The following is a 24,085-nucleotide window of genomic DNA, read 5'->3' as shown; positions in this document are numbered from 1 at the left end:
CCGTTGTCGGCTTGAACTTATTAATATGGTAGTTTAGTTCACAATGTCCAGTAAGGAGCTGTGTAGTGTAGCTGTTCATGTGCTCTCTTTGCCAAGTTTCGGAATTGATCTGGCGAACTTATGTCTCCATACTCGTAAGTAAGTAAGTAAGTAAGTAAATATTATGACATAACATCATCACAAGTGTCTACAAAATATCATTGCACTAAATGGAAAAATAATTTAAATAAATATATTTTTCCATCAACATTAATAATTTATAAAATTCAATTTTATTAATTAATAAAATCTAATACATTATATATAAATAATTCATTAAATATATTCGTTTGAAGTGAGTGTTGGGCAACGTTCTGATTTGTGGCATCACATCATACCTTTCGATAATTAAGAGTTGTGTTTGTATTTGACTGTATTTAACAAATATATATTTGCCATTCTAATTAATTTACCGTGCATTGATAACAGCCCCCCACATTTTTATTCAGAAAGTAATAATCTGATGGCACTGGAAACCATAGAAATAGGCAGGATCACAGGTGTTATGTAATGTGGCACTTAAGCAAAGAAAACACTTTTCACATGGCCTGGGTCCAGAGCAGCTCAAACTGATTTTACCCTTAATTTTGACTGCATCATCTTTATTTTATAGCATTTTGTATCAATAGTCAGTTCAGGTTTTTGTCAATAGAATTGATTTAATCTTCACAATTAAGCTTTAAATTCATAGACTTTTCTAATAAACAATCATTGGAATAGGAGGGGAAGTAACTGAAGCCACACCTGACATTGCATGAGCACCAAGGAGGTCAATTCTCTGGTACATCTAACAGCTGGAGCGTAAGTAACCTTTGTGTAGGGCAATATTTAGAAAACACTTTTTCAATCAATCAAGGTAGACTGTTCTCACCTGTTCATTGACTTCTAAGTTTTTCAAGCAGTGCAGCCACTGAAAGGCTTACTCTTCTAATCAGAACAGAAATGTGATACTGCAACCGATATACACATACAAATAATCTTAGCACAATTTTATTATGATTATCCATTCCCAAATATATCATGAATTTTAATTCACCAGCAGCTTTGATTTCTCTTTATTTAATTCTAATCCACACCAAAATCCAGGGCTGGGGGGTTTATCGGAGTAATTGTGACATCGCCCATAGAGCTACTGAAAACAAGACAGCAGGTAATTTCAGCTCTTTGTGCCTGACCACACCTTGTGTTAATTATGTGTATATTGATGTGTGTGCTGTGTATTAATTACTAGGTATTGTTTGCAGGCTAGACAAGATACGACTGAGTTGTAGTGTGTTATTGCTTGCGCACAGTTGACACATGACACCCAATTAATGTCATCATAACTAATCTGCAGATTCGTAAAGTTACTAAATAATACCCATAAAATAAGTTTCCTCTTTAAAGGGTTTAAAATACTCCATGTATGTGGTAATTTGACGATATCGTCAATTTGATTGAATTAGATAATTTACTGAATGTTGGTAATATAATTACCAACATGGTACGCTCTAAATATACGAGTCGAAAACCTAGCCATCTTCTTAAATATTGAACTGAGTCAGAATATTCAAATGTGATTATGTGTGCATTTATGCACACTGCACAATGTGCAGATTGATGAATTACAGATGAACAATCAACAAGACATTTAATAACTGTGTCTGTGTTTCAGTCGACAGTATCCGCCTACTCGGCCAGCTGTATAACAGGTGGACCAGGACCACGACATCTCGTGGCACCCAGGAACAGTGCCAGTGTTACCTCAATATGGAAACAATACAGAACTATAGTCGGGCAGGAGGGATTCAGGTTAGTTTCTGTTTCTCAAAGAGTGAATACTGACGCCGTCAGTAACTGACGGCTTACTGACGCCGTCAACTTAACTGACGGTTCATCCGTTCAGATTTTATCCCAAGGATTTTGTGTAAATCCTGCCATGTTGATGTATCCAGCTTGTTTACTTGGTACCCTGTAATAAGGTTGCTCTGGTAACTTGTCAAACTGCCAGGATTGATAATATCCTGGTTTGTCTTATTATTATTAGTTAGATAATTACTTTATTAAATTATATGCATTCATAATTAGAGGAGCAAAGACCTTGTAACCCGTCTGGTCTTCGTGATTATCTAATTACTTCATTGGAATTTAAAAACTTCGAACTCACATTCAATTATGTTGTCAAATGATTGAATCACAACAATATTTTGGCTGACCGTGTTGACGAAGGAAAATCCTGCCTTAACTTCTTCTGAAATTAGGGAACGTTTTTAACAACGTTAAAGGCCCTTTTCTGATAAACCCTACCTCAGGTCCCTGTTTAAAGGACTGACCCCCTCCGTAGCGGCAGTGGTTTCCAGTAAAGGTCTCTTCTTCCTTGCTAATTCGGAATGCAGGAAACTCGTCCGGAATGTTTGCAGTCAGGGACATATAGTTCATCTAACATCAGGTAAAGTAGCTTAACGCATCGGGTAGCCCAAGCCAATAACATAGGGGATCGGTTAAGCTTTTATATTAATTTTTTCAAGCAATTTGCCCACTCAATGAGTTTTGCATAATATTTGCACTTTTAAACTTTTTGCACATTTCGGTAACAAGTTTTCTTCTCAGGGACTTTAGCTGGGATTATCAACGCTCTAGCAATGAACCCCTTTTGGGTTGTCAAGACCAAACTGCAGCTCGACGAACGAAAGTATGTACCAAGTTTAGTGAATAAATTTACATGAAAAACTTGTAATAACCTTGAACAAATAGTTGTCGAAGTTTCGGCCCACGCCTTTGTCATGGACGAGACGTTTTCTTCTAAAACATAATTAGTACTTTTGTACTAAGTGCAGAGGTGGGTCTGCTGCTCATTTCCCAGAAAAACAGTTAGTACATGGTACTAAGGGGGGGTGTCCAACCCAAAAAACCCATAATTCAACTCTAATTTCAATTTTGGGAATGGGTTTTTTGGGGTTTTAGGTTTTTTAAAAGTTTTTTTTGGGGTTTTTTGAGTTTTTTCCTTTTTGTGTAACTTTTTATCTAATTCGACTAAATTGAAAACAAAGCACCTATTAAATAGTGGGTATAATTTGCCCATTTCCCAATGTTTAATGAGCTGTTTAAAGCAATTTATGGGTGGGTATCATATTTTATATACCAAAACACTGTTAGTACTATGATTTCTCAACAGTTACTACCGCAAAAGCCAGCAAAAGGGGTGGGTGTCTTAATTATTATGAATTATCCGAGAAAACAGTTAGTACCGCGAAGGGGGTGGGTGGGTCTTTTGAAAAATTCCAAAAGTACACTTAGTCGACGTGCAAAACTTAGTACCTGATTTCACCAATTTTCCTCCACTGTTCAGTGGCCTGAAACGTCTCTGATTAAAGTCACTCACTGTTGGAATAATCTAATTTCATGATATAATATCTCAGTTATAATTTATAAAGTGGTCATTTTTTATTCGACAAGTTACTATACCTACCATGTAAATGTGTTCTATAGAATTATCTCTAGAATATTCTCTCTAAGTATTCACTGTCAGCCGATTGGTTTAAAGTATGCACGTTATCTTGATATGCTAGTGTACGAGGTTTCGTAGTTTCCTACATGCCGATGAAACAGTTAGTACGTGATAATAAAACCTTTTTATGTGATACAACAACAGTTATATACATAGCATTTTACTGATGCGTATCAGGCGACGTGGAAAATGGAAATCGGCCAATGTGAATAAATTGACGACAGCTTAATTTTAATGTTAACTGTTTGTAATTTTCCAATTCTCCGAAAGGCGGTCAGTCAAAGGAAACATCTGCTTAATATGGTAGTCGACATGAGATTCCCGCCAGTATGTGACCAGTTTAAACTGGATTCAACTGTTACATTACCAACAAGCTAATTGTTACATTACCAACAAGCTTGAGTACTATGCACTTGTGATAATATACAGACCTCCCGTCAACATGCCCAATGCTGCGTTTCGTTTGAACTTTTACACACACTACCATTAGAGAGGGTGAAAAAGCTACTCCAACTCTAACACTGAATATTATGTCCCTGTACGCGACTACGTGACTACGCGACTACGTGACTACGTGACTACGCGACTACGTGTCTACGCGACTACTACAGTACTACATTCTAATTTCTAAGACTGAATTTGTCTCAGATGCTCCAGAAGTGCTGTATGGAACACAACCCGGAATCTGTGGAAAGCTGAGAGACACAAGGCTTTCTTCAGAGGTGCTAGTGCTAGTTTAGTGGGTAAGTACTAGTTTATTGGGTAAGTGCTAGTTTAGTGGGTAAGTGCTAGTTTAGTGGGTATGTGCTAGTTTAGTGGGTAAGTGCTAGTTTGGTGGGTAAGTGCTAGTTTAGTGGGTAAGTGCTAGTTTAGTGGGTAAGTGCTAGTTTAGTGGGTATGTGCTAGTTTAGTTGGTAAGTGCTAGTTTGGTGGGCAAGTGCTAGTTTAGTGGGTAAGTGCTAGTTTGGTGGGTAAGTGCTAGTTTAGTGGGTAAGTGCTAGTTTAGTGGGTAAGTGCTAGTTTAGTGGGTACGTGCTAGTTTAGTGGGTAAGTGCTAGTTTAGTGGGTAAGTGCTAGTTTAGTGCTAGTTTAGTCAGTTTAATTAAACATGATCAACGTTTTTATATCAAGTCGGGCTGTGGTTGGGGCTATAAGGTCGTCATGATTATTTTATGCGAGTTTGTTACATTTCCTGGTGACCGTTTTAACCAGGAAACACAGGAAGTAACTTGAATTCATTCCAACATTCCCAAATTAGTGCGGAATTTAAAACTTGGGTAGATTTTTAACTGCAAAAGAAGCTCTACTAATTCTACTTAATTATAGGTTATGAAATTAATTTTGTTTACACTTTAACCAATGTGAATCAGTTTATATAGTTAGCGTTGGATTCATTTTATCACCTGGCCTGATGCCCATTGCCAATAGATAGATTCTTCTAGATTTTTCTAGAATCTTGTATTTGGGTATTTGCCAGTTGCAGTAGTTCCTGTATCATTATTAACCCATGAATTCTAAGAATTCTTGCAGGCTCCTTCGAATTCGGATTGTACTTCCTGATATACGAGGAATTAAAACTGGCTAAGTTGGGATATTCCTACTTCTCGCCCTCCTACAGAGAAAACTCTTATATACCTAGTAAGTAACTTTTAAATATACCTAGTAAGTAACTCTTATATGCCTTGTAAGTAACTCTTATATACCTAGTAAGTAATAATAATAATAATAACTAGGCCCCCGCTCAGAACACCAGAGCTAGTGAGTAGTGGGTCCGAGGCTGATACTCGTGGTCAGCACCCCCGGGGTCGGTAACGGCAGCAGTCCATTGGATGGCTGCCGGCTAGAGCTACTCACTCCCTGGCATTGCCAGATGTCTTCTTCCTGAGGTTCAGTTATAGCACAAAGTTTAAACTATTAACACTGTTAGTTCCCCCGTTACTAGTCCAAGTAACGGGCTAGAACTTGACCAAACAGCTGGTGAAACACCTGTAGACCACCAGAACCTCAGGCTCTATTGTCCTTCTCAACATCATTTAATGTTATCGTGAGATTTTGTAATTGCTTAAAATTCATGTTTAGGAAGGAACAAAAAAAAAGAAAGAAAATTACAAAAAAAAGTTAAAAACAAAAAAGACAAAAAAAAGCACAAAATGGAAAAACCAAGAAAAGTATCTGTGACTGAAACAGCAGTATTTTAAGATTTATCCCCTTATTATATATTTATTCGGTTTCATAGCAGCATAGACTGTCAGTACTGAAAGATTCTCCATCCTTAGTAAATAATTACTACTTATAGTGTTACCATTTACCATACCCATTGTATTAGTAATTACATTGTAATTGAAATTATGTTATATATATCCTTGTATTTGGTGTTACTTGTCCCCCGGTTAATTCCCTTTCTTGCCTCTCGTTGGTGAAAATCTTTTATCCTTCTGCTCTAGCTCTTGGTTTCTTGACTAGGTGCAATTGACACCTAGTGGTTTTCTTTCCGGGCATGGACTGACCCGCAGATGTCCCCCAATCTTAAGTTGTGGACTCGTGACAAAAGGATGTGTGGCCATGGGTTAAATGGTTACTAACGGGTCTACTACCCAGGAGGTAGCTACCTGGGGAGCTGGGCGACGCAGGGCAACGCTCAGTGCTCTGTTTTCCCTGCCAACTCTCTAGGGGGTATATCAAGTCCCCCAGTTATGATATGAATTCTCTCTCAAATTTTTCAAACTCTCCTACTCTCCCTACTAATGGGTCAGAGCAGGATCAACAACCTAACATCGCCCCTCCAGCTTGCCGTGAGAGGAAGGCTCGCACTGAGACTTCCACTCGTCACACGTGGAGCAAGGAGGACAACATACAGCTCATGACGCTGTATTACCAGAGCCAACCATCCCGCTCTGGTTACAGAAGGAGACTCCGGTCACTGTGGGATGATGCCGGACTCTTCACTTGTACAGAACAAAGATTGGCAGACCAAGCAAGGTCAATCAGAAATAATAATCTCCTCTCAGACATAGAACTACTGGAGATTCGAGGTACTCTTCCACCTAGCGTAGTGGAAGAGGCTCCAACAACGACAACTGAAGCTCTACCTACAGTCTCCCAAGCAATCAGGACGTTGAGGGATGCAACTATCCCAACTGTTGCCGCTGAAGAACTCACCCCCACCGCAACGGTACCTGATTTTGACAAGGAGGCAATCATTGAGCGGCTAAAAACCCTCTTAGAAGACCCTTCAGTGATAGAAACCAAGCCCCTGAGACATGTGAACAGAAAGAAGCTTATGGAGGAAACATCTCTCATCAACTCATGTATAGCAGAGATTCCTACTTCTTCAATCACTGAAACCAACACTCTATTGCTTGCAGGAGCACATTTAGTCAGCGAAAGACTTGGTGAAAAACCTGCAAATAAGAATGCAGAGAAGCGGAAAACTCCGCTATGGAAAAGAAGAATCGAAGATAAGATTACCCAGGTGAGGAAAGACATCTCTTATCTTGAGGAGAAGAAGAAAGGTATTACCCTTAAACAAAAAATACTAGAAGGGCTCAACAGACGTCACCCCCTGTTGAAGAAAAAGGGTATATCATGCATCATTGAGGAGCTCAAGCAACGTCTTCGTGCAAAAGCAGCTAAGATAAAGAGATTTAATAAAAGATGCGAACGATACCACCAGAACAAGTTGTTTGGAAACAACCAGAGGCAGTTCTACAGAAACCTTCAAACAAACCCTGAAGAACAGGATATCTCCCACCCTGAGGCTGACAAGGATTCTTGTTTGAAGTTCTGGAAGAACATATGGGAGCAGCCGGTTGAACATAACAGTGATGCTGAATGGTTACCGGATGTCAGAACAGCACTAGCCTCAGCAGATGAACAGCGACAGTTTGTTATAACTAACACCCTGGTTGCAGATAGAGTGAAGAAAATGACCAATTGGTCCTCTCCTGGTACAGACGGACTGCATGCTTATTGGATAAAGCACTTTAAAGAACTCCACAATAGGATTGCAGATCAACTTATGAATTGCCTAACCAACGCTGATATCCCTGACTGGATGACATTGGGACGCACGTACCTGCTCATAAAGGACCACTCCAAAGGACCCATCCCAGGCAATTTCAGACCTATTACATGCTTATCAGCTATGTGGAAACTGTTCACTGGTCTAATCTCAGATTCCATATACAACCACTTAGACCAGCAAAAACTCCTCCCCCCTGAGCAGAAAGGGTGCAAGAAGAAGAGCAGAGGATGTAAAGAACAGTTAATGATAGACAAACTCATTCTGAAGAACTGTAAACGAAGGAAGCGGAACCTGAACATGACGTTTATAGACTACAAGAAGGCGTATGATAGCGTCCCACACTCTTGGATTCTGTCTTGTTTGACCATGTGTGGTATCTCTTCATCCATCATAGATCTGTTTGAAGCCTCCTTCAAACAATCGTATGTTAACCTGATGCTTGGTAAAGTTTCCCTTGGGAGAATTAAAATTAATAGAGGTCTATTCCAAGGAGACTCAGTATCACCTATTCACTTTATCATGAGTCTTATACCCCTGTCCATTCTTTTGAATAAGCATGACATAGGATACTCTCTGGAGAAGGGAGGTCGACCGAAAGTGTCACATAGGCTATACATGGACGACCTCAAGTTGTATGCCGAGAGTGAAGACGAAATGCAAACACTGGTTAATACCACAGCAGAGTTCAGCAGTGACATAAAAATGGAATTCGGGCTAGAGAAATGTGCCGTGGTGAAGGTGAAGAAGGGAGCAAGAGCCGTTTTCGAAGGCATCTCCCTACCCACAGGTGAACAGATCCATGAGTTGGAGGACGAGGGCTATAAGTATCTGGGAATACTAGAAGCCAATGATATACTGCACAAAGAGATGAAAGCACTGGTAACAAAAGAGTATATCAGAAGAGTTAAAAAGGTTTTAAAATCCCAGCTTCATGGCAGGAATAGTACACAAGCAATTAACACCTGGGCTGTACCTGTGATAAGATATGGAGCTGGAATTCTCTCATGGAATGCTGGAGAGACCAAAGCCTTAGATGTCAAGACCCGGAAACTGATGAGGATAAATGGAGCTCACCACCCCCAAGGAGATGTTGATCGGTTATACGTAAGCCGTCAACTGGGTGGCCGTGAGCTACATAGTATAGAGGAAGTCGTAAAGAGAGAGGAGAATGCACTCACCACTTATGTGGTGAGAAGTAGAGACCCAGAACTGATTGCTCTGAAGGACTACTTTGTCAAAGACAAGATACTCTTGGGTGAAGAGATAGAGAAAGATATCGACCGAACACAACGCGAGGAAATCCGCAAGGAGAAGTGGACTGCTAAAGTGATGCACGGACAGTTCCCAAGGCAGATGATGGGTATAGCGGACCCGTTAACCTCTTGGAACTGGCTCACTCAACAAGACTTGAAGAAGGAGACAGAAGGATTGTTGATAGCAGCCCAAGACCAAGCACTTAGGACGAATTATGTGAAGCACAGGATTGACAAAACACCTGGCTCTTCTCCCCTCTGCAGACTCTGCAGAAATCATTACGAGACAATAGACCACATACTGAATGGGTGCCCAAAACTTTCACAGACAGAATATAAGTGTCGGCATGACAAAGTAGCTGCCGCATTGCACTGGAGTCTGTGCAAGGAATACGGCTTCCCACGCAGTAAAAGGTGGTACGAACACCGGGCAGAGAAGGTGCTGGAGAACGAAAAAGTCAAGATATTGTGGGACTTCCATGTCCAGTCGGACCACGTTATCGAACACTGCAGACCGGATATCCTCCTGGTAGACAAGGTAACCAACGCAGCAACCATCATTGACGTTGCAGTCCCAGGAGATACCCGGATCCTGGATAGAGAACAAGAAAAGATATTGAAATATCAAGACCTAAAAAGAGAAATTAAGAAGAACTGGAATTTACGAAAGGTCACAATCGTCCCTGTGGTGATAGGCGCATTAGGAACTATCACCATTAACTTTCGTAAACACCTCGACGCAGTCCACTGCAATCTGAGCATCTCTAATCTCCAGAAGACAGCTCTGCTTGGATCAGCCAGAATTCTCAGGATGGTCTTAGACATATGATTTTATTGAGAGTATAATACACTGTAGATACTCTATATTTAGTTTTTTCTTCACTGGATACTGTAATAAACACTTTTTACCTGGTCCTCTTATATCTCTTCCCTTGCTATGCAAGCCCTGCCTCTTGTTTATACAATTTTTAACCCGTATATTGGGTAGTCTGTGTATTTGTTATGTATTTTATATTAAATACAGCTTTGTGTACATGTAATTATTGTTATTTACTGGACTAAGGGGTATACATGTGTTGGAGTTTTTCTCTTATTCTTCTTCTCTTGCTCTGCATGCCCTGATTCTTGTATAAACATGATGTTTGTTTAAATATTGTATATTCTTGTATTGATTGTGGTATTTTGTGGGTCAGATTCAGCAATACCCAATGGGTACTTGCTGAATCACTGTTTTATACACTCTGTAGCCAGTCCCTGTGTTCCGTCCCTTGCCCTGCAAGCCCTGTTTCTTGATTATACAGCATTTATTTATAGTGTATTACATTGTAGTATGTAATAAACATTTGTAGTAGTGTAGGATTGTTTGAATTTCTTTTTGCTAGGTTTTATAATATCTATTTGTATAATTTGTGATTGTTTCTCCCTGTTTTCTTCCCTTGCGTAGCAAGCCCTGTCTCTTGTAAAAACAACCTCGAAAGATTTGTAGATACACATAGTCTCTACACCTTTACCCTCTGGTCCCTAGGGTCAGCTGATCCCGGGCCAGAGGAAAACTACCGACTGCCAAGGTTTGACGCCTAGGCAGTCGAGACCTCTTATTGAGACCCTTTATAATAACTAGAAATTTATACATCGCTTTATTGCCAAAAAGAACTCAAAATCCAAAGATTCAGTTCAAGCCATCTAAAGCGACTCAAGAACATGTACATAAGAATTTAGCATCTTATGAAGTATGGTTTGTATGAGAAAGATATTATATAATACTTATATGAACACTTTTTCAAATAGATGAGTCTTTAGTCTCTTTTTAAACAAGACAATATCAGTCAATGTTCTCAATTGATGAGGAAGCTGATTCCATACTGAGGGTCCACAGTAACTAAAACCTCTCTCAGTTTACTATAATTTGAGACAGGAGGAACATTTTGGAGGAAATAGTCTTGTTCAGTTCGTAGCACACGTACAGGTTGACTCTTGATGTCGATGCATTTGGTGATATAGTCTGGAGCTATGTTGTTGATGCATTTGAACACTGTTAGAGCAATCTTATACTCTATTCGCTGTCTAATTGGAAGAAAATGGGCCTTTTTCAGGAATGGAGTGACACTGTCCCATTTTTTAATAGCTTTTCTACCAAACAAGAATCGTACACAGGAATTTTGTACCCTCTGGAGTTTCTTTATGAGAAAATCGGGTAAACCATAGAGAAGTCCATTGCAATAGTCTAGTTTTGAAAAGATCAAACAGTGAATGAGCTGTCTTTTTAGGTCATAGTTAAGCTTTGAGCCTATAACTCGAAGGTTCCTCAAATGGATGTTGCAACAACTTATAATTGAATTGACTTGATCTTCAAATGTAAGGAATTGATCAAAGAGCACACCTAAACTTTTTACTGTGTGGGATGCATCCACAGGGTCAGCTGCCTTGTCAAGTTGTATTGAGTCGACTGGACATGAAGAGTAACTGTTATTGGTCTGTACTACAAGAGCTTCTGTTTTGTTTTGGTTTAATTTGAGTTTATTTTGGGTCATCCAGCTCTTAATTTCTTGAAAACAACGTGTAATTCTCTCTTCGATTGTTGACAGATCTCGAAATAGTGGGTTAAACTCAATGTAAAGTTGGGTGTCATCTGCGTACATGTGGATGTTAAATCCATGTCTCTTTGCAATATGATTAAGCTCCTTTGTGTACAGTATAAACAGAATTGAACCTAGAATTGAACCTTGCGAGACTCCAATTCTAAGGAAGCATCTCTTTGATCTTGATTTATCAATAGTTACAGCGAAGGATCTGTTATTAAGGTATGATGTAAACCATTCGAGAACAGTACTTTCAAAACCAAAATATTTTTTTAGTTTTAGAAGGAGTAAGTGATGATTTACAGTATCAAAAGCAGCGCTAAGGTCCAAAAGGAGGAGGATAACCTTGCTTTTCATGTCACTGATACAGAGGAGATCATTGTAAATAGTAAGGGTTGCAGTTTCGCAGCTATGGTTTGACCTATAACCACTTTGATGTTATCTTATATACCTAGCTTAGTAAGTAACTCTTATATACCGAGCAATTTCTGTTGGCAGGGTTAGTTAGTTAACTTTGATTACATACATTTTGTCCTAAAAAATCTGATTTTATCGGAGTCTTATACTTTTGAGAAAATTTAATGTTGTTCATTCATTGTGTAAATTTGTATGTAATTGATCGATTTGAAAGATTTCAATAAAAAAGGTATAGGATTACAGATTAGGCCGCCTCGTGAAAATTTTTGCGCCTCAGCCCTCAATTTGAGGAATTTTGACGCCAATTTACGGAAAGCTATGTCCTATCCCAGCAGCTACTCCTCGTAGCATACCTCTTACGGAAAATACCTAAGTAGTGAAATTACTGAGCTGTCAGCTGAATGAACAAATGAACAATTCCACTTAACATGTCTGAGCTGTAATGTTTGGTACTCTGAATATGAGTCCTGCACACACACACACTACCTGCACAGTAGTAGTATCATAGCACACTGCTATTGGCAGGGTTACATACCAGCCATTCAGCCAGGTCAGCATGTCAGTATGTACTATGTTAGTATGTTGGATATAATCTAAATTACATGTTGACAAGGCTCACTGTTCCAAATATTTCCTGTTGTTAAGGCTTATTTGATAGTTCAGGCAGTCTATATTTCTTATATTAACGTTCGGTAACCAACGTTAGAAGGTTCTAGAACTCTTATAATGTTGGGAGAATTGCCAGTAGTAACATATATAGCTTTACCTTGTCATGAGCAATGTCCTGCGTACGTGAAATTGTGACTTGGAATAAATAAAATTACATAATATGTTACTGTAAGTTAATTTATAATATGTGGGAGATAATCGATATATTACGAAGAAAATAACTGAAAAGTTATTTTAAATAATAGCTCTGCTGTTGAATTTTCAATAAAATTTGCTTAAAATGTTAAAAATCCTATAATATAAATAATAAGGAAATGTAATATAAATATAAGGAAATGGTCTTTGATCAGAAGTTTCTTGAAATATTGTATGTGTTTTTTTTGTGCATTGTGCACAGACGACAATGCAGTGAACAGTTTAACTGTATAATGAATGGCACCAATTTCTACTATAATCGAATTCTTTGAATCCAGCGATCAGATTACAAGATGGTATCAGTTGTAAAACGTCAGAGTGTTCACCGCGACCGGGAGATCCATTATCAGGCAGCTTACATCCCAACTTACCAAAACACGTACAAAAATATCACTACATATCCGCACACATACCTCCCTGATTGATATTGCATTTGATTAGATAAGATGGAATTTGAGTGTGTTTACTCTTCACTTTTATACTAAAATGAACTAATGAACCTTAAGATCGTACCTACAAATTACAAACTGTATCGCAGCTTTTTTTCTCAAAAATAAAAAATCCAGACCATACTTTAATTATACTTTATCCAAGTTAAGGTCCCTCTCATTCAGGAAATCCGCTTACTTTATGTCATCCAGATTTGTAGCCATTGCAACAGGTTTTACAATCAGAAGAGTTCAGATGTTACGTCAGCATTACTAGGGGCGAGGTAAGCCCCAATGATGACGCTTATGTAATTTCCACAACAGTTATGTGTAATCTTGCTGACGTAGGTGGAAGAAGTGTGAACATGGTGTAATATTGCTGACGTAACATGTGAACCGTCCCTTATCTTTTTATTTACTTTACATCATTCTCATTCACAAGATCTGGTTACTTCAAATAGATTGGTAACTCCTTCAAAGGGGTGCTACAATTTGTGATGTGTTCCAATAATTTCATGTGATTACATATTATGTGAATATTGAATATATTCATTTCCTCACGCACGTCGCACATGAGCTATTTATACACTCAGCCATGTGTAATCAACGTTTCTCTAATACTGGAAATACTCTACTGTCTAATTAAAGCAATGGTGTTGGTCAATTAGTGGCAAATATAGTATATATAGATGTTTATTTGAAGTTTAGTGATATGACTTACGCGCTGTAATACAATCTAGATAAGTTTATAATCTTGTATTCAGGAATCGTATAGGTGTACGAAATGAGAACGTATTTTTCTATACATTGGGAGTTTAGACATCTACTTGACTAACGACATAATTGCCCCCTTTATCGAAGTTAATTTGCAAACGGGCTTTCTTTAAGACATACATGTAACGCGCGGCCGCCGAACGCTTCTCATCTGGTAATTCTCTATGGCAAGTTCAGTAATTTTCTATTTATGGCGCGCGGCTCAGTCCAGCTACGTCATTATTTGTCACGTGACCAGACCACATACGGCATAATTGAGCATCCAGCAAGTTCTAGAACAAATGGTCTGCAATACCGCTCATGTCTTTCTCTTTTGTCCAGACACAAGTCACATACTGAGTACTGACCGCGTGATAAAGTAGAATAATGTGTTTGGTCACGTGAGCTTGTAGTTTGTAAAAGGAATTTCACACCGTTCATACCGAACAGTAACTGATAAATAACTTGCCTGGGAGTTTCCGCAGATTCACTAGCGACGAACGGACTTAACGGAGTATTTTTAACTTAATTATCAGTCTAAATGTGACTCAGGATGTGTCACTGGAGTTTTACCAGGTTTTACAGTTAACTAAATCTAAACTTTTCAGCTATGCTGCATCTCTCACTGTCAGCTAGTGTCTCAAAGATAATATCCAGCACGATTATGTACCCCACCGGTAAGTTTCATACTAATCATGATTCTTTTACTGCTTTTGAGTAGTATCTGGTTAAAAATTGCTTCGTATAAAACTATAAAGCTATTGTCGTAGTTTGAAGAATTTGTTACAAATTTAGTGAGACTCAAACTAAATTTTCAGAGGTTGTCAGGACGCGACTCCGAGAAGATCTGGAGACCTCTGAACGCAAAAGAAAGTAAGTAAATCATTTAAATACATTATTATTAAGTTGTTAGCTCACATTTTATCAGCTGTTCTTCCAATCAAATTAATCTAGCGATTAAGGAACGTTTTTATAAAAATGTTGTATCTTGCTAAACCCGGCTCATCTGAACTGATAACGTTTCTCTGTACAGGTACAGGAAGTTCTGGCGGACATGTGAGCTAATCTACAAAGAAGGGGGGGGTGTAACCCAAAAAAACCCAACTCCTACCCAAGAAAAGGTAATACTGGGATTGGGTTTTTTTGGGTTTTTTTGGGTTTTTTAAACAAAATTTAAACAAAATTATAGCCATTTCATTTGTTGTATAAAATGTGAATTATTCCCACTGGGTCTTACCTACGTGTTGTTCTCATGTCTTAACTTAATAGATAGTTTACATAGTATATAAGTGTGTTTATATTGATAGTATGTTATCACGATAGCAAACAGGATGTCTCGTTCATCGAGATATAATCCATATGAATGCACAAAGTGGAAATGTGCCAAATGTGGCAAATTTTTTCTCCTGTCATGGAAAGATGGAAGGAGGCTATGACGAAGGTCAAGGGCAAGTCAAAGCACATGACTTAAATAACTTAACTTAAGGCGGCTTCAGAGTCCGAGTTTCGATGATGTGTCTCCAAAGCTTTCTGTCCGCCATAAGCTCCTTAATCTCCCCAGTGTTCTTGAGTCCGGTGTCACTTCTTAGGTTATCGACGAAGGTGAGCGGTGGTCTGCCCCTCCCTAGGTTCCCAAAGGAGAAGTTGGTGTGCTGCCAGGTCATCATGTCGCTGGATGTGCCCAGCCAACCTCATTCTTCTGGCCTGTATCTTCGAAATAACTCTTGGGAGTGATCCAAAGACCTCCTGATCCTTGTTGGTGCGATGTCCTCTCCAGTCCACGTTTAGGGCCATCCGAAGCATTCTACTGTAACATCCGTCTATTCTTTTCTTCAAAGATTCTGTTATTGTCCACGTTTTCGTTCCATACAGGAAGATTGATTCAACCGTAGCTTGAACAGACGGATTTTTAAATCTCGGCGCAAATTGGACCTCCATATAGCCTACATTTTGTGGCAGCCCATGCCTTGGCCTTGCGTAACCTAAAGTCGTACTCCGTTGTACTAAAACCCTCAACTTCTTCTAATATATATAAGGCATGTCCGTTCTTAGAAATTATTGTGTGTGGCTCCTCTCCTACTAAATTAACTGTAAGATGCTTGGTTTTAGACAAAAGAGATTTCCTGCCTCCTCATCACTCATCAGATGAGGCTTCTGTAGAGATTCTGTAGAGATTTCCTGCCTCCTCATCAGATGAGGCTTCTATAGGACTGAGGCTTCTGTATGACTGTAGCATGTGATGACAGTGAGCCTGGGCTTTCCATTAAGAGACATGGTGAGGATCCTTGCGCTGTAAGATTTTATAACTTTATAAGACTTATAGCCTCATATGCTATCCTCGTCAAGATGATTCCTACTCTCCCATTAGAAGCGCCAGCTGCGTTTCTCCACGCAGATGAGATCACTGGATGAATCCCTTTGTTAATCTTGTCTATTCTGGTATTCTCAGCAATCAGCATAGACTACCCGATGTTCGATTCTTGGAAGGATGTGCAGCTTGCTTCGAGAAAATAGTTCTTCAAGTTCGATGCGTTTGTGCTGTTCTCTGGCTGTTCTTATGTTAAACGTGCCAACCTGAGCAGCCCTTTGACATGATACAATACAATTGATGTTCATTTTTTTTTGATGTTTTCTTGTTTGACTTTCTGTAGAAATAGGTTGTCGTGTTGTGGAGACCGAGTCATCAGCTTCTGTAATAGCAGCGTAATTACCCCGGCAACCACTTCCACTAGAAAAATAAGGGGCTTTAACCCTTAAGCTCTTAAGCTGTTGATAAACTTCATCTTGACTTTTCAGTTGGCTCACAATCCTGTGCAGTCCCCTGCACATTGGCAGTGGATTGTGTTCTTAACTCTTGTGCCACTAAAAGGTTAAGGGCATCCGCTTGAACAATAGCCATCTTTAACTCTCACCATAATATCTTGAGCATGTAATTGCACGAACATATGCTATACAAGACAAATGTGACACTTCCTTTTTCTACCCAACAGCATCAGTTGTAATCCTTACCCAATCGTCACCTGCTCCAGTGTGGGACTTTCCGATTTTAAGTTATCCAGTACCCCCTGTCTAGTATCCAGTCCCCCTGTCCAGTATCCAGTCTTCACCACGCGGAGGTAGTGGCTTTCATCATGCTGTCCGATGAGTGTCTGGAAGAGGGCACCAGCAGGATACGCCTTTTCAAAGTTCTGGGAGCCTCACATCAGACCAGGGCTTCCACCCAGCGGTGACGCCTTGGGCCACCTAAGCTTCACACAACCATTGAAAGACCACCTGCCTACTTGTAAAAATTTTGATGATGCGATTATTACAGTCGAGGGTCTGATGCTGTACATTCTCAGTGTAACAGCTGACAACAGTTATCAACACTTTATGCCCTGTTTACATCCGATGCCTGCGAGCAAACTTTATGCTTTCCAGCGCATAGGCCTCCATGCAGGCATTAGAACTAATCTGTGTTCTAAGGATATGTTGGTTGGCATGGGCAAATCAAACCGTTCCCTCGAGCTTGATGCACTCGGCAAAAGTTTGATCCCTGTAACAGTTGCCCACTCTCGCAATAAGCTTGTTATACCGCATCCGAAAGCAGAGAAACTATTTAGAGGTAAAGATACTTCAATCCCAAGATTGTTACAAGCTATGAAGAAGGGAGTCTCAAGGGGTAGAGAACTCCTTCAAGAACACTGTAACTTTGAAGGAGAGGCTTTCCAACCATCTCCTGACGGAGCAGAGAGTGACGAAGCGGAAACAGATGATGAAGAAGAGGAAGTGGAGGATATTGACTCATCAGAGGAATGGGCGAAAATAGTAACTGTGTATGGTGATGCTCTGCATTATGATACGGCTGTTGAGGTTTGCCAATTGCCTCAATGGAGGGCGAGATCGAATGCCATCCCAGTCAAGATTTTAGCGACTCCAGGGCCATAAACAAGCGAAGATATCACTTAATATCACATGTGATCATGCAGCTGATGGTAACTGCAAGATTCTTTCAGTTGGAGATAGAGCATGGTTTCTCGTTAAGCGGATGATCAGGAAAACGGAAACAGAGATCATGAAGGTGAGAAGAAAGGCTTTATTCCTCTCGTACCGGTTGCGGTCAGGGTTGGTGTCATCAGTGAGTTGCGTCCCTACTAACTCAATTTGCCATGGCCATCGAAGTGAGCATTACATATGGCTGATATCATATCTGGATGGCCAACTTCTTCTGAGCACATCAGTGAATAAAATACTGCTTTTGGGTGATATTTAAGCGATTATATCTATTGTGGTGTTGTAGTGATGAACCACAACAGTGATGTTGTACTGATAATTTTTTTGCTAGGTGCCTACATGATTTTATTTCCTTCAAATAAAAAATTTGTAAAAAACCCAAAAAAACCCAAAAAAACCCAACTCCTACCCTGAAAAAGGTAATACTGGGATTGGGTTTTTTTGGGTTACACCCCCCCCAAAGAAGAAGGTCTAGTCGGAATGTACGGGGGCTGGGTTCTGCACCTTTACAAAACTATTCCCTTTACTATCATCACATTCCTTGTGTACGAGGGGTTACTGGATAAGTTTCAGAAATCCTCTTACTTTCAGAACTACTGAACAAAATATTTTTAATTAGGATAATACTAGGTAATACGTTGCTGTGTTCTGTCAAAATGTGAGGCCGAAGTTGGTTGCTGAGATGAAATGGTAGTTTTGAAAAGATGATTGATCAGTGGATGGAAAGAAATGATTCATAACCTAATACGAGCTGTGCGTGATGATTGGAACAATTTAACAGTCGGAGATATGTTTGCATATTTCTGTACTGCTTATCATTCTAGAGACGGGAGCCCAGATCCGAAACACTTTCTCCTGGACTGCTGCTGAATTATTTGTGTCATTATTTGTTTTACCCTCTTATTCTGGCGAACTTTAATCGATTCAGTGCAGTCGTTAATGTCACAGCTCAACTGCAGTATCTTATCTTTTGAGCTGCAGTAAAATTAGAGGCTATCTAATCGTTTCAAGTTGAACGGTGTCATTAAAGAACTCCCAAAACTTAATTATATAGTAGTTCTGGTAAGTTATATAAAATATGAGAATTGATGGATATGAATTGATGGTTGGGATTTGGATGGTAGATATCTGGATTGTGCCCTGATTATCAAACGTTCTACTACACAGTGCCCTTAACTATAATCAGTTCCCTGACACCAGATTTCCTGAAAAAAATCCTAGCTACACTTCAAAAAATTCATAATCTTTGCTTTTACATTTTTTATGGAATTTATACCCAAGAGAAATTTCCGAAATGATTAATGAAGAACTGGATTCAGTTCCAAATTTGTGATCAAAGTCACCCAAAGTTAAATGTTTAATTTGTTATATGTGTTGATTTTCCTTCTGTAAATAAATCTTTCTAGCTAGAAATTAAGATTACATTTATTATTCTTAAAATTGTCTAAGAAGTAAGAATAGAAAATAATTAAAATCGTCGTTTTACTATACATTATTGGTTATAGACAGATATTATGTTGTTTCTATTAATATTAACTTATAGATTTATGAACAGCGAGGTTTTGGATTTTTTCTAGTCGATTTTGCAATATTCTATAGTCAGATTATATAGATAGTTGATATTCACATCTTATAAAGCCCATGGTAGTTATACTTAAAACACAATTGTTCGCTTTTTAATTTATGGTAACCTAGAGATCGTTCACAAACTAGATATTTTGTACACCCTCCGATAGTAATCTTACAAATAGCCCTTGAGTAAAAGTTACACTACAATTCAATTTACATAAACATTTCCTTTAACATGTGAACGATCTCTTATGATTCGGATTGTAAAATATTCAATTTGTACGCTGTTGCTGCTTTGTTATAAAATAGCTTTTTAGTTCTTTGATATAACTCAATGTGTTGTTATTGTTTAGCAAAACTCACGTGACCATGACCAAAATTCTATCAAACATTTATCCGATCTTTTAAAATTTATGAGAAAATCAACTGTTGTTTGAGTAAATACAATTGGACAAGCAAGTCTCAACATGCATTAATCACTCTGCAGATGTATTTCTTTCATTAACGAGTGTTTTATTGTGTGATAGAGATAGTGTTTTTGTTGTGTGATAGAGATAGTGTATGCCTGTAATTTATCTCAAAGAAGACCTCGTACTTTCCAGTCTTAACTCCGCAGCTGTCCCGTTCTCAACCTTTGCTTTAAGTTTGATGGTTCTATACCGAGTAACTTTAACAGTTTAGCAATTGCAGATAATTTCATGTCCAACGGAGTGTGTCACCACTAACCATCAGACGTCGTTTATTTGTTACCTACTACAAAGAAGTATCTCCAGCTAAAGACTAGTACTACTCTTACTGATCCGATAAGAATCTTTCCTTGTGTTCATTCTGCCAAAAGAGAAGATAGCATTACAAGTTGTAACAGAATCCCGCCAGTACAACTATCAGCATTCTTCCATCTCACTCGCTAATCAGAAATGGTATTAGAAGTTCTAGCTCTCTTTCCCCGGCTCGCCCCCTTCAAAGTCATCACCCTTGACGATGTGTGGGACCAGTGGAACAGGAGCTTCATGTTCATCATGACCGTCCTATTTGGGAGTATAGTCACTATACGGTCATATACTGGGAGTGTCATAGAGTGCGACGGCTTTTTAAAGGTGTGGAATCCGCGTTTTTATTAAATATTGCATTAGTGATTATGTTGTGTGCGTGTGGGGCAAGACTTACTGAGGTCAGAGCAGGCAGATTAATTTTTAAAACCTCCATATGACATGGTCTGTGTTCATGTGCAGTCACTGTAAGACTTCAGTGGCATATTTAAATAGAAATTCAGCGATCTAGACTAACTTAAGCTTTAGTTTACAATTTTACATATCGACAACGGAAAAGCTTTTGGCTACAGGGCATGATGATTGGATTTCCAATGTAAACTAATTTCTGTTTCACGGAGCTAACAAGTGTAAATGTATCGTTAGACCGGCACGTTAACGATTTCTCATGGGAATAAGAGGCAATGATGCACTAAAGTTGAAGCTAACTCCACCTAAAGGAACATGCTGTCTACTAAAATTATGATGTATCAGCATTAAGATCAAGAAGAGGCTCTATTTATTTAAGAGATGCCTTAAAACAGCTCCCAGCCCAAACTCCCACTTGTAAAAACGAGTTCACGTCCAAATTAATTACCGTGATTTTTGTTGTGTTCGAGTCTATTTTTGGCAAGCGAATCACCAACTTTAAGTGGAGTTAGCTTCAGTGCATCGTCCACTTTTGAAATAACGTTGATTTATTAAAATACTGTTAGAACAGTAACGTGTTACTCAGGTTCCGGTTGAGTTTGCTAAGGATTATTGTTGGACGCAAGGGATCTATACTTTAAGAGAAGGGTACGACTACCACAGCTCCATTTTACCTTACCCGGGTTCGTGAAAATTTGGTGGCTTAAATTAAAGAATACTATGAGGGCCATTATTTAAGGACACCGAGATGGCGAGAAGAAATTTCAATAATTCTTCACTATTAATTATTATTTTCATTAGTTAACTTATTACCTGCATAATGATAATGCATATTAACCAGCTAACAAGTTAATCTAACGTTTATACTAATACACGAGCTTCCTCAGGAGTCTTTCCTGAAGATGTACCAGGCTGCTTGGATAAAATTCTCGACAACGGAGGCAGGATTGTTTGCCCTTTGGACAAGAAATACGCCAAATTTCAGAGGTAATAGTAGTTGCCTGACTTCGAGATCTGGAATTTATTTGGGCTATGATTCGATTTTCTGCCTTTTTACCACCATATTTCATTGTTTCAACGTTTGAATCCTTCTATCACAGAGTTTACCATTCTTGGTACCAGTTTACAGCATTCTACTTCTGGACCGCTTCCTGCGCTTTCTTCCTACCCTACATGATGTTCAAATTCTTCGGTAGGAGCTAGTTAAACAGATTTGGAAATTCTTTTGACGAAATTATAAATCTTGAATACTAAATCCGAACCCAGCATTCTCTCATTCTACTCAAAACATTGAGGATGATATGAGCTCTATAGTCTATAAGTATATACCTACTCCTTTATAGAAGACGATGACAATTTCTTAATGGCGATATAACTCTGACTTTTTATTTGATGTACCTTGCAGGTATGGGTGACCTGAAGCCGGTGATATCAATGTTACACAATCCAGTGGAGACAGCAGAAGAACTAGACATGCTCACTAAAAAGGCTGCCAGGTCAGTAGGACCTTTAATTCCTGTTTTTAATCTTGGGTTTCCGTCCTGCATAACCCCTGTTTTCTGTCCTGTATAACTCGTCATGTCAAAGCCAGACACTTGGTTTTAATTGTTGTTCTGTATGTTATTCATCTAACCCCAGGTGGCTATACGTTCGGGTTCACGCCTACATCCACACCGACCAGTACTACGGAAAGAGAGTAGAGAAGCACCTCCTCTTCTTCTCAATCATGCTCACTAAATCCTGCTATCTCCTCTTTTCTGTTATCCTCTTCTGGCTGACCGAGAAGATGTTTCACATTGGCAGCTTCATGAGTTACGGGCTTGACTGGGCTGCTGAAGAATCAGAGGTATTGACAGTGACCATGTGACAGTGACCATGTGATAATGACCATGACGTGACAGTGACCATGTGACAATGACAATGCTATTTTTTTCTTGCTTTACGGTCGTGCTTTCTCGAGAGTTTTGTTTCCTATTTATACTCATGTTACACACTCATGTTTACACTATGTTACAGCTCATGTGATCAACATTTTAATGAGAAGGAGAATACTCACACTGAGTCAAACTGAGTGAAACTTATGTGACCAAGGTTTTTATCGAGAGATTAACTTAATTTTTATTTCAGCCTGGTGAGGATTACAAAAGTCTAATACAAGACAAGCTCTTCCCAAAGATGGCTTCCTGTGAGATAAAACGCTGGGGAGCTACAGGTAACTCTTTTTCTTAGAAGCTCGGTGACAGAATTTTGTGTTTAATTAAAAGATATTAAAAGAAGTTATGCGAAAATAGTGATCATTTTTGTCGCAGGTGAGTGATGTTTTTGGTAGGTTTTTCATTCGTTATTCGCTTTATATTTGAAACCAAAACTGTGCCCAACCGTGAACTGGGCCAATATAGGCACCAGGTTTCGCTTGTTTGTGAGTGCTGACAAGCTAGTGTGTTGCAGGAATTGAAGAAGAGCAAGGAATGTGCGTTTTAGCGGCCAACGTTATTAACCAATATCTCTTCCTAATCTACTGGGGAGGAATGGTTATCACTGTAATCGTTAACGTACTCTCCGTCCTGATAGCCCTCAGCAACCTCTGCTTCATCGAGGGAGCTTACAGGAACCTACTCGCTACAGCCTTCCTCCGGGATGAACCCGCTTACTCGGAGATCTGGAGGAAATCAGGAACCTCGGGCCGTGTGATCCTGCAACTGATCGCAAAGAATGTGAACCCCAAGATATTTGAGCACGTGTTGAATGAGCTGGTTAACTTGTTGAGAATGGCGGACAGGTCAGGGTTTGATTCTAGAGCCGAGGAGGAGGATGAGTTTGTACACCCTGACAATGAAATGGAGTTTGAAGACACTTTGTAGTCTCGCTAGTTCAACTAGGTTATGTTAGTTCAATCATATAGGCTCCTTAAGTTCAAATAAGACAGCGTCTTGGTGACGGTGAAACCTTCAAAATCAAAGTTGGTAGCGATGAATTACAGAGGCACTAGAAAAGGTGTACTTTTACCCAGACGTCACACAGGAATGATGCCGATTAAATATAGGATCACTAACTTTTTCCAGTCGAAGAAGCTTCTGTTGTTTTTAATTTAACAGCTAACAGTAACGTTATCTTGCCACATCGGGCATGGAAATTATTTTATGTCGTTTAATATTGATACCTTCGAAGAATTACATCAATTTATAAGATTTATTTTCGTTGAAGGAAAAGGTACGCCAACGGTCCACTGTAGCCAATTTAAGACTTCTGTAACTACTAAATATGTTGTATGTATATATATATTTTATAAATTGATTTATAATCATTTGCAATTATTCTCATAGTTTTATTGGTTCATGCATAGATTATCGTTAATACTATCAAGATCAGATAAAACATAACGATTTGAATCGAATCTCAACCAAAGTAAGATAAGACCAAGTCTATCAAATGAAGCATAGATAAAACATGCCAACACCAAATTTTAAAGTTCTTGCGATAGATCCGGAAAAATCTCGAATC

The 24,085-nt window shown here is 39.0% G+C and overlaps 2 protein-coding genes across 2 annotated transcripts in view; one reads left to right on the top strand and one right to left on the bottom strand.

Annotated features, from left to right (window-relative positions):
* Positions 1-24,085, bottom strand: part of LOC134812104 (pyruvate dehydrogenase E1 component subunit alpha, mitochondrial-like) — a 76,558-nt gene that overhangs the window by 32,795 nt on the left and 19,678 nt on the right. The gene's annotated exons all lie outside the window — the stretch shown is intronic.
* Positions 758-23,897, top strand: LOC134812897 (uncharacterized). The gene is made up of 17 exons (XM_063820501.1): positions 758-840; positions 1,126-1,189; positions 1,694-1,830; positions 2,331-2,467; positions 2,629-2,710; positions 4,175-4,269; positions 5,057-5,164; positions 14,453-14,521; positions 14,663-14,717; positions 14,878-14,965; positions 21,171-21,267; positions 21,472-21,571; positions 21,685-21,776; positions 21,990-22,080; positions 22,223-22,430; positions 22,712-22,796; positions 23,033-23,897. Exons 1-17 carry the CDS (start codon positions 794-796, stop codon positions 23,443-23,445), a joined length of 1,968 nt encoding a protein of 655 aa, XP_063676571.1. The 5' UTR covers positions 758-793; the 3' UTR covers positions 23,446-23,897.

The sequence above is a fragment of the Bolinopsis microptera genome, chromosome 3, assembly GCF_026151205.1.
Source record: "Bolinopsis microptera isolate Bmic1 chromosome 3, MBARI_Bmic_1.0, whole genome shotgun sequence".
Lineage (NCBI taxonomy): Eukaryota > Metazoa > Ctenophora > Tentaculata > Lobata > Bolinopsidae > Bolinopsis > Bolinopsis microptera.
Note: the sequence above shows the minus strand (reverse complement) of the source record. Positions and strands in the feature narration are given on the sequence as shown.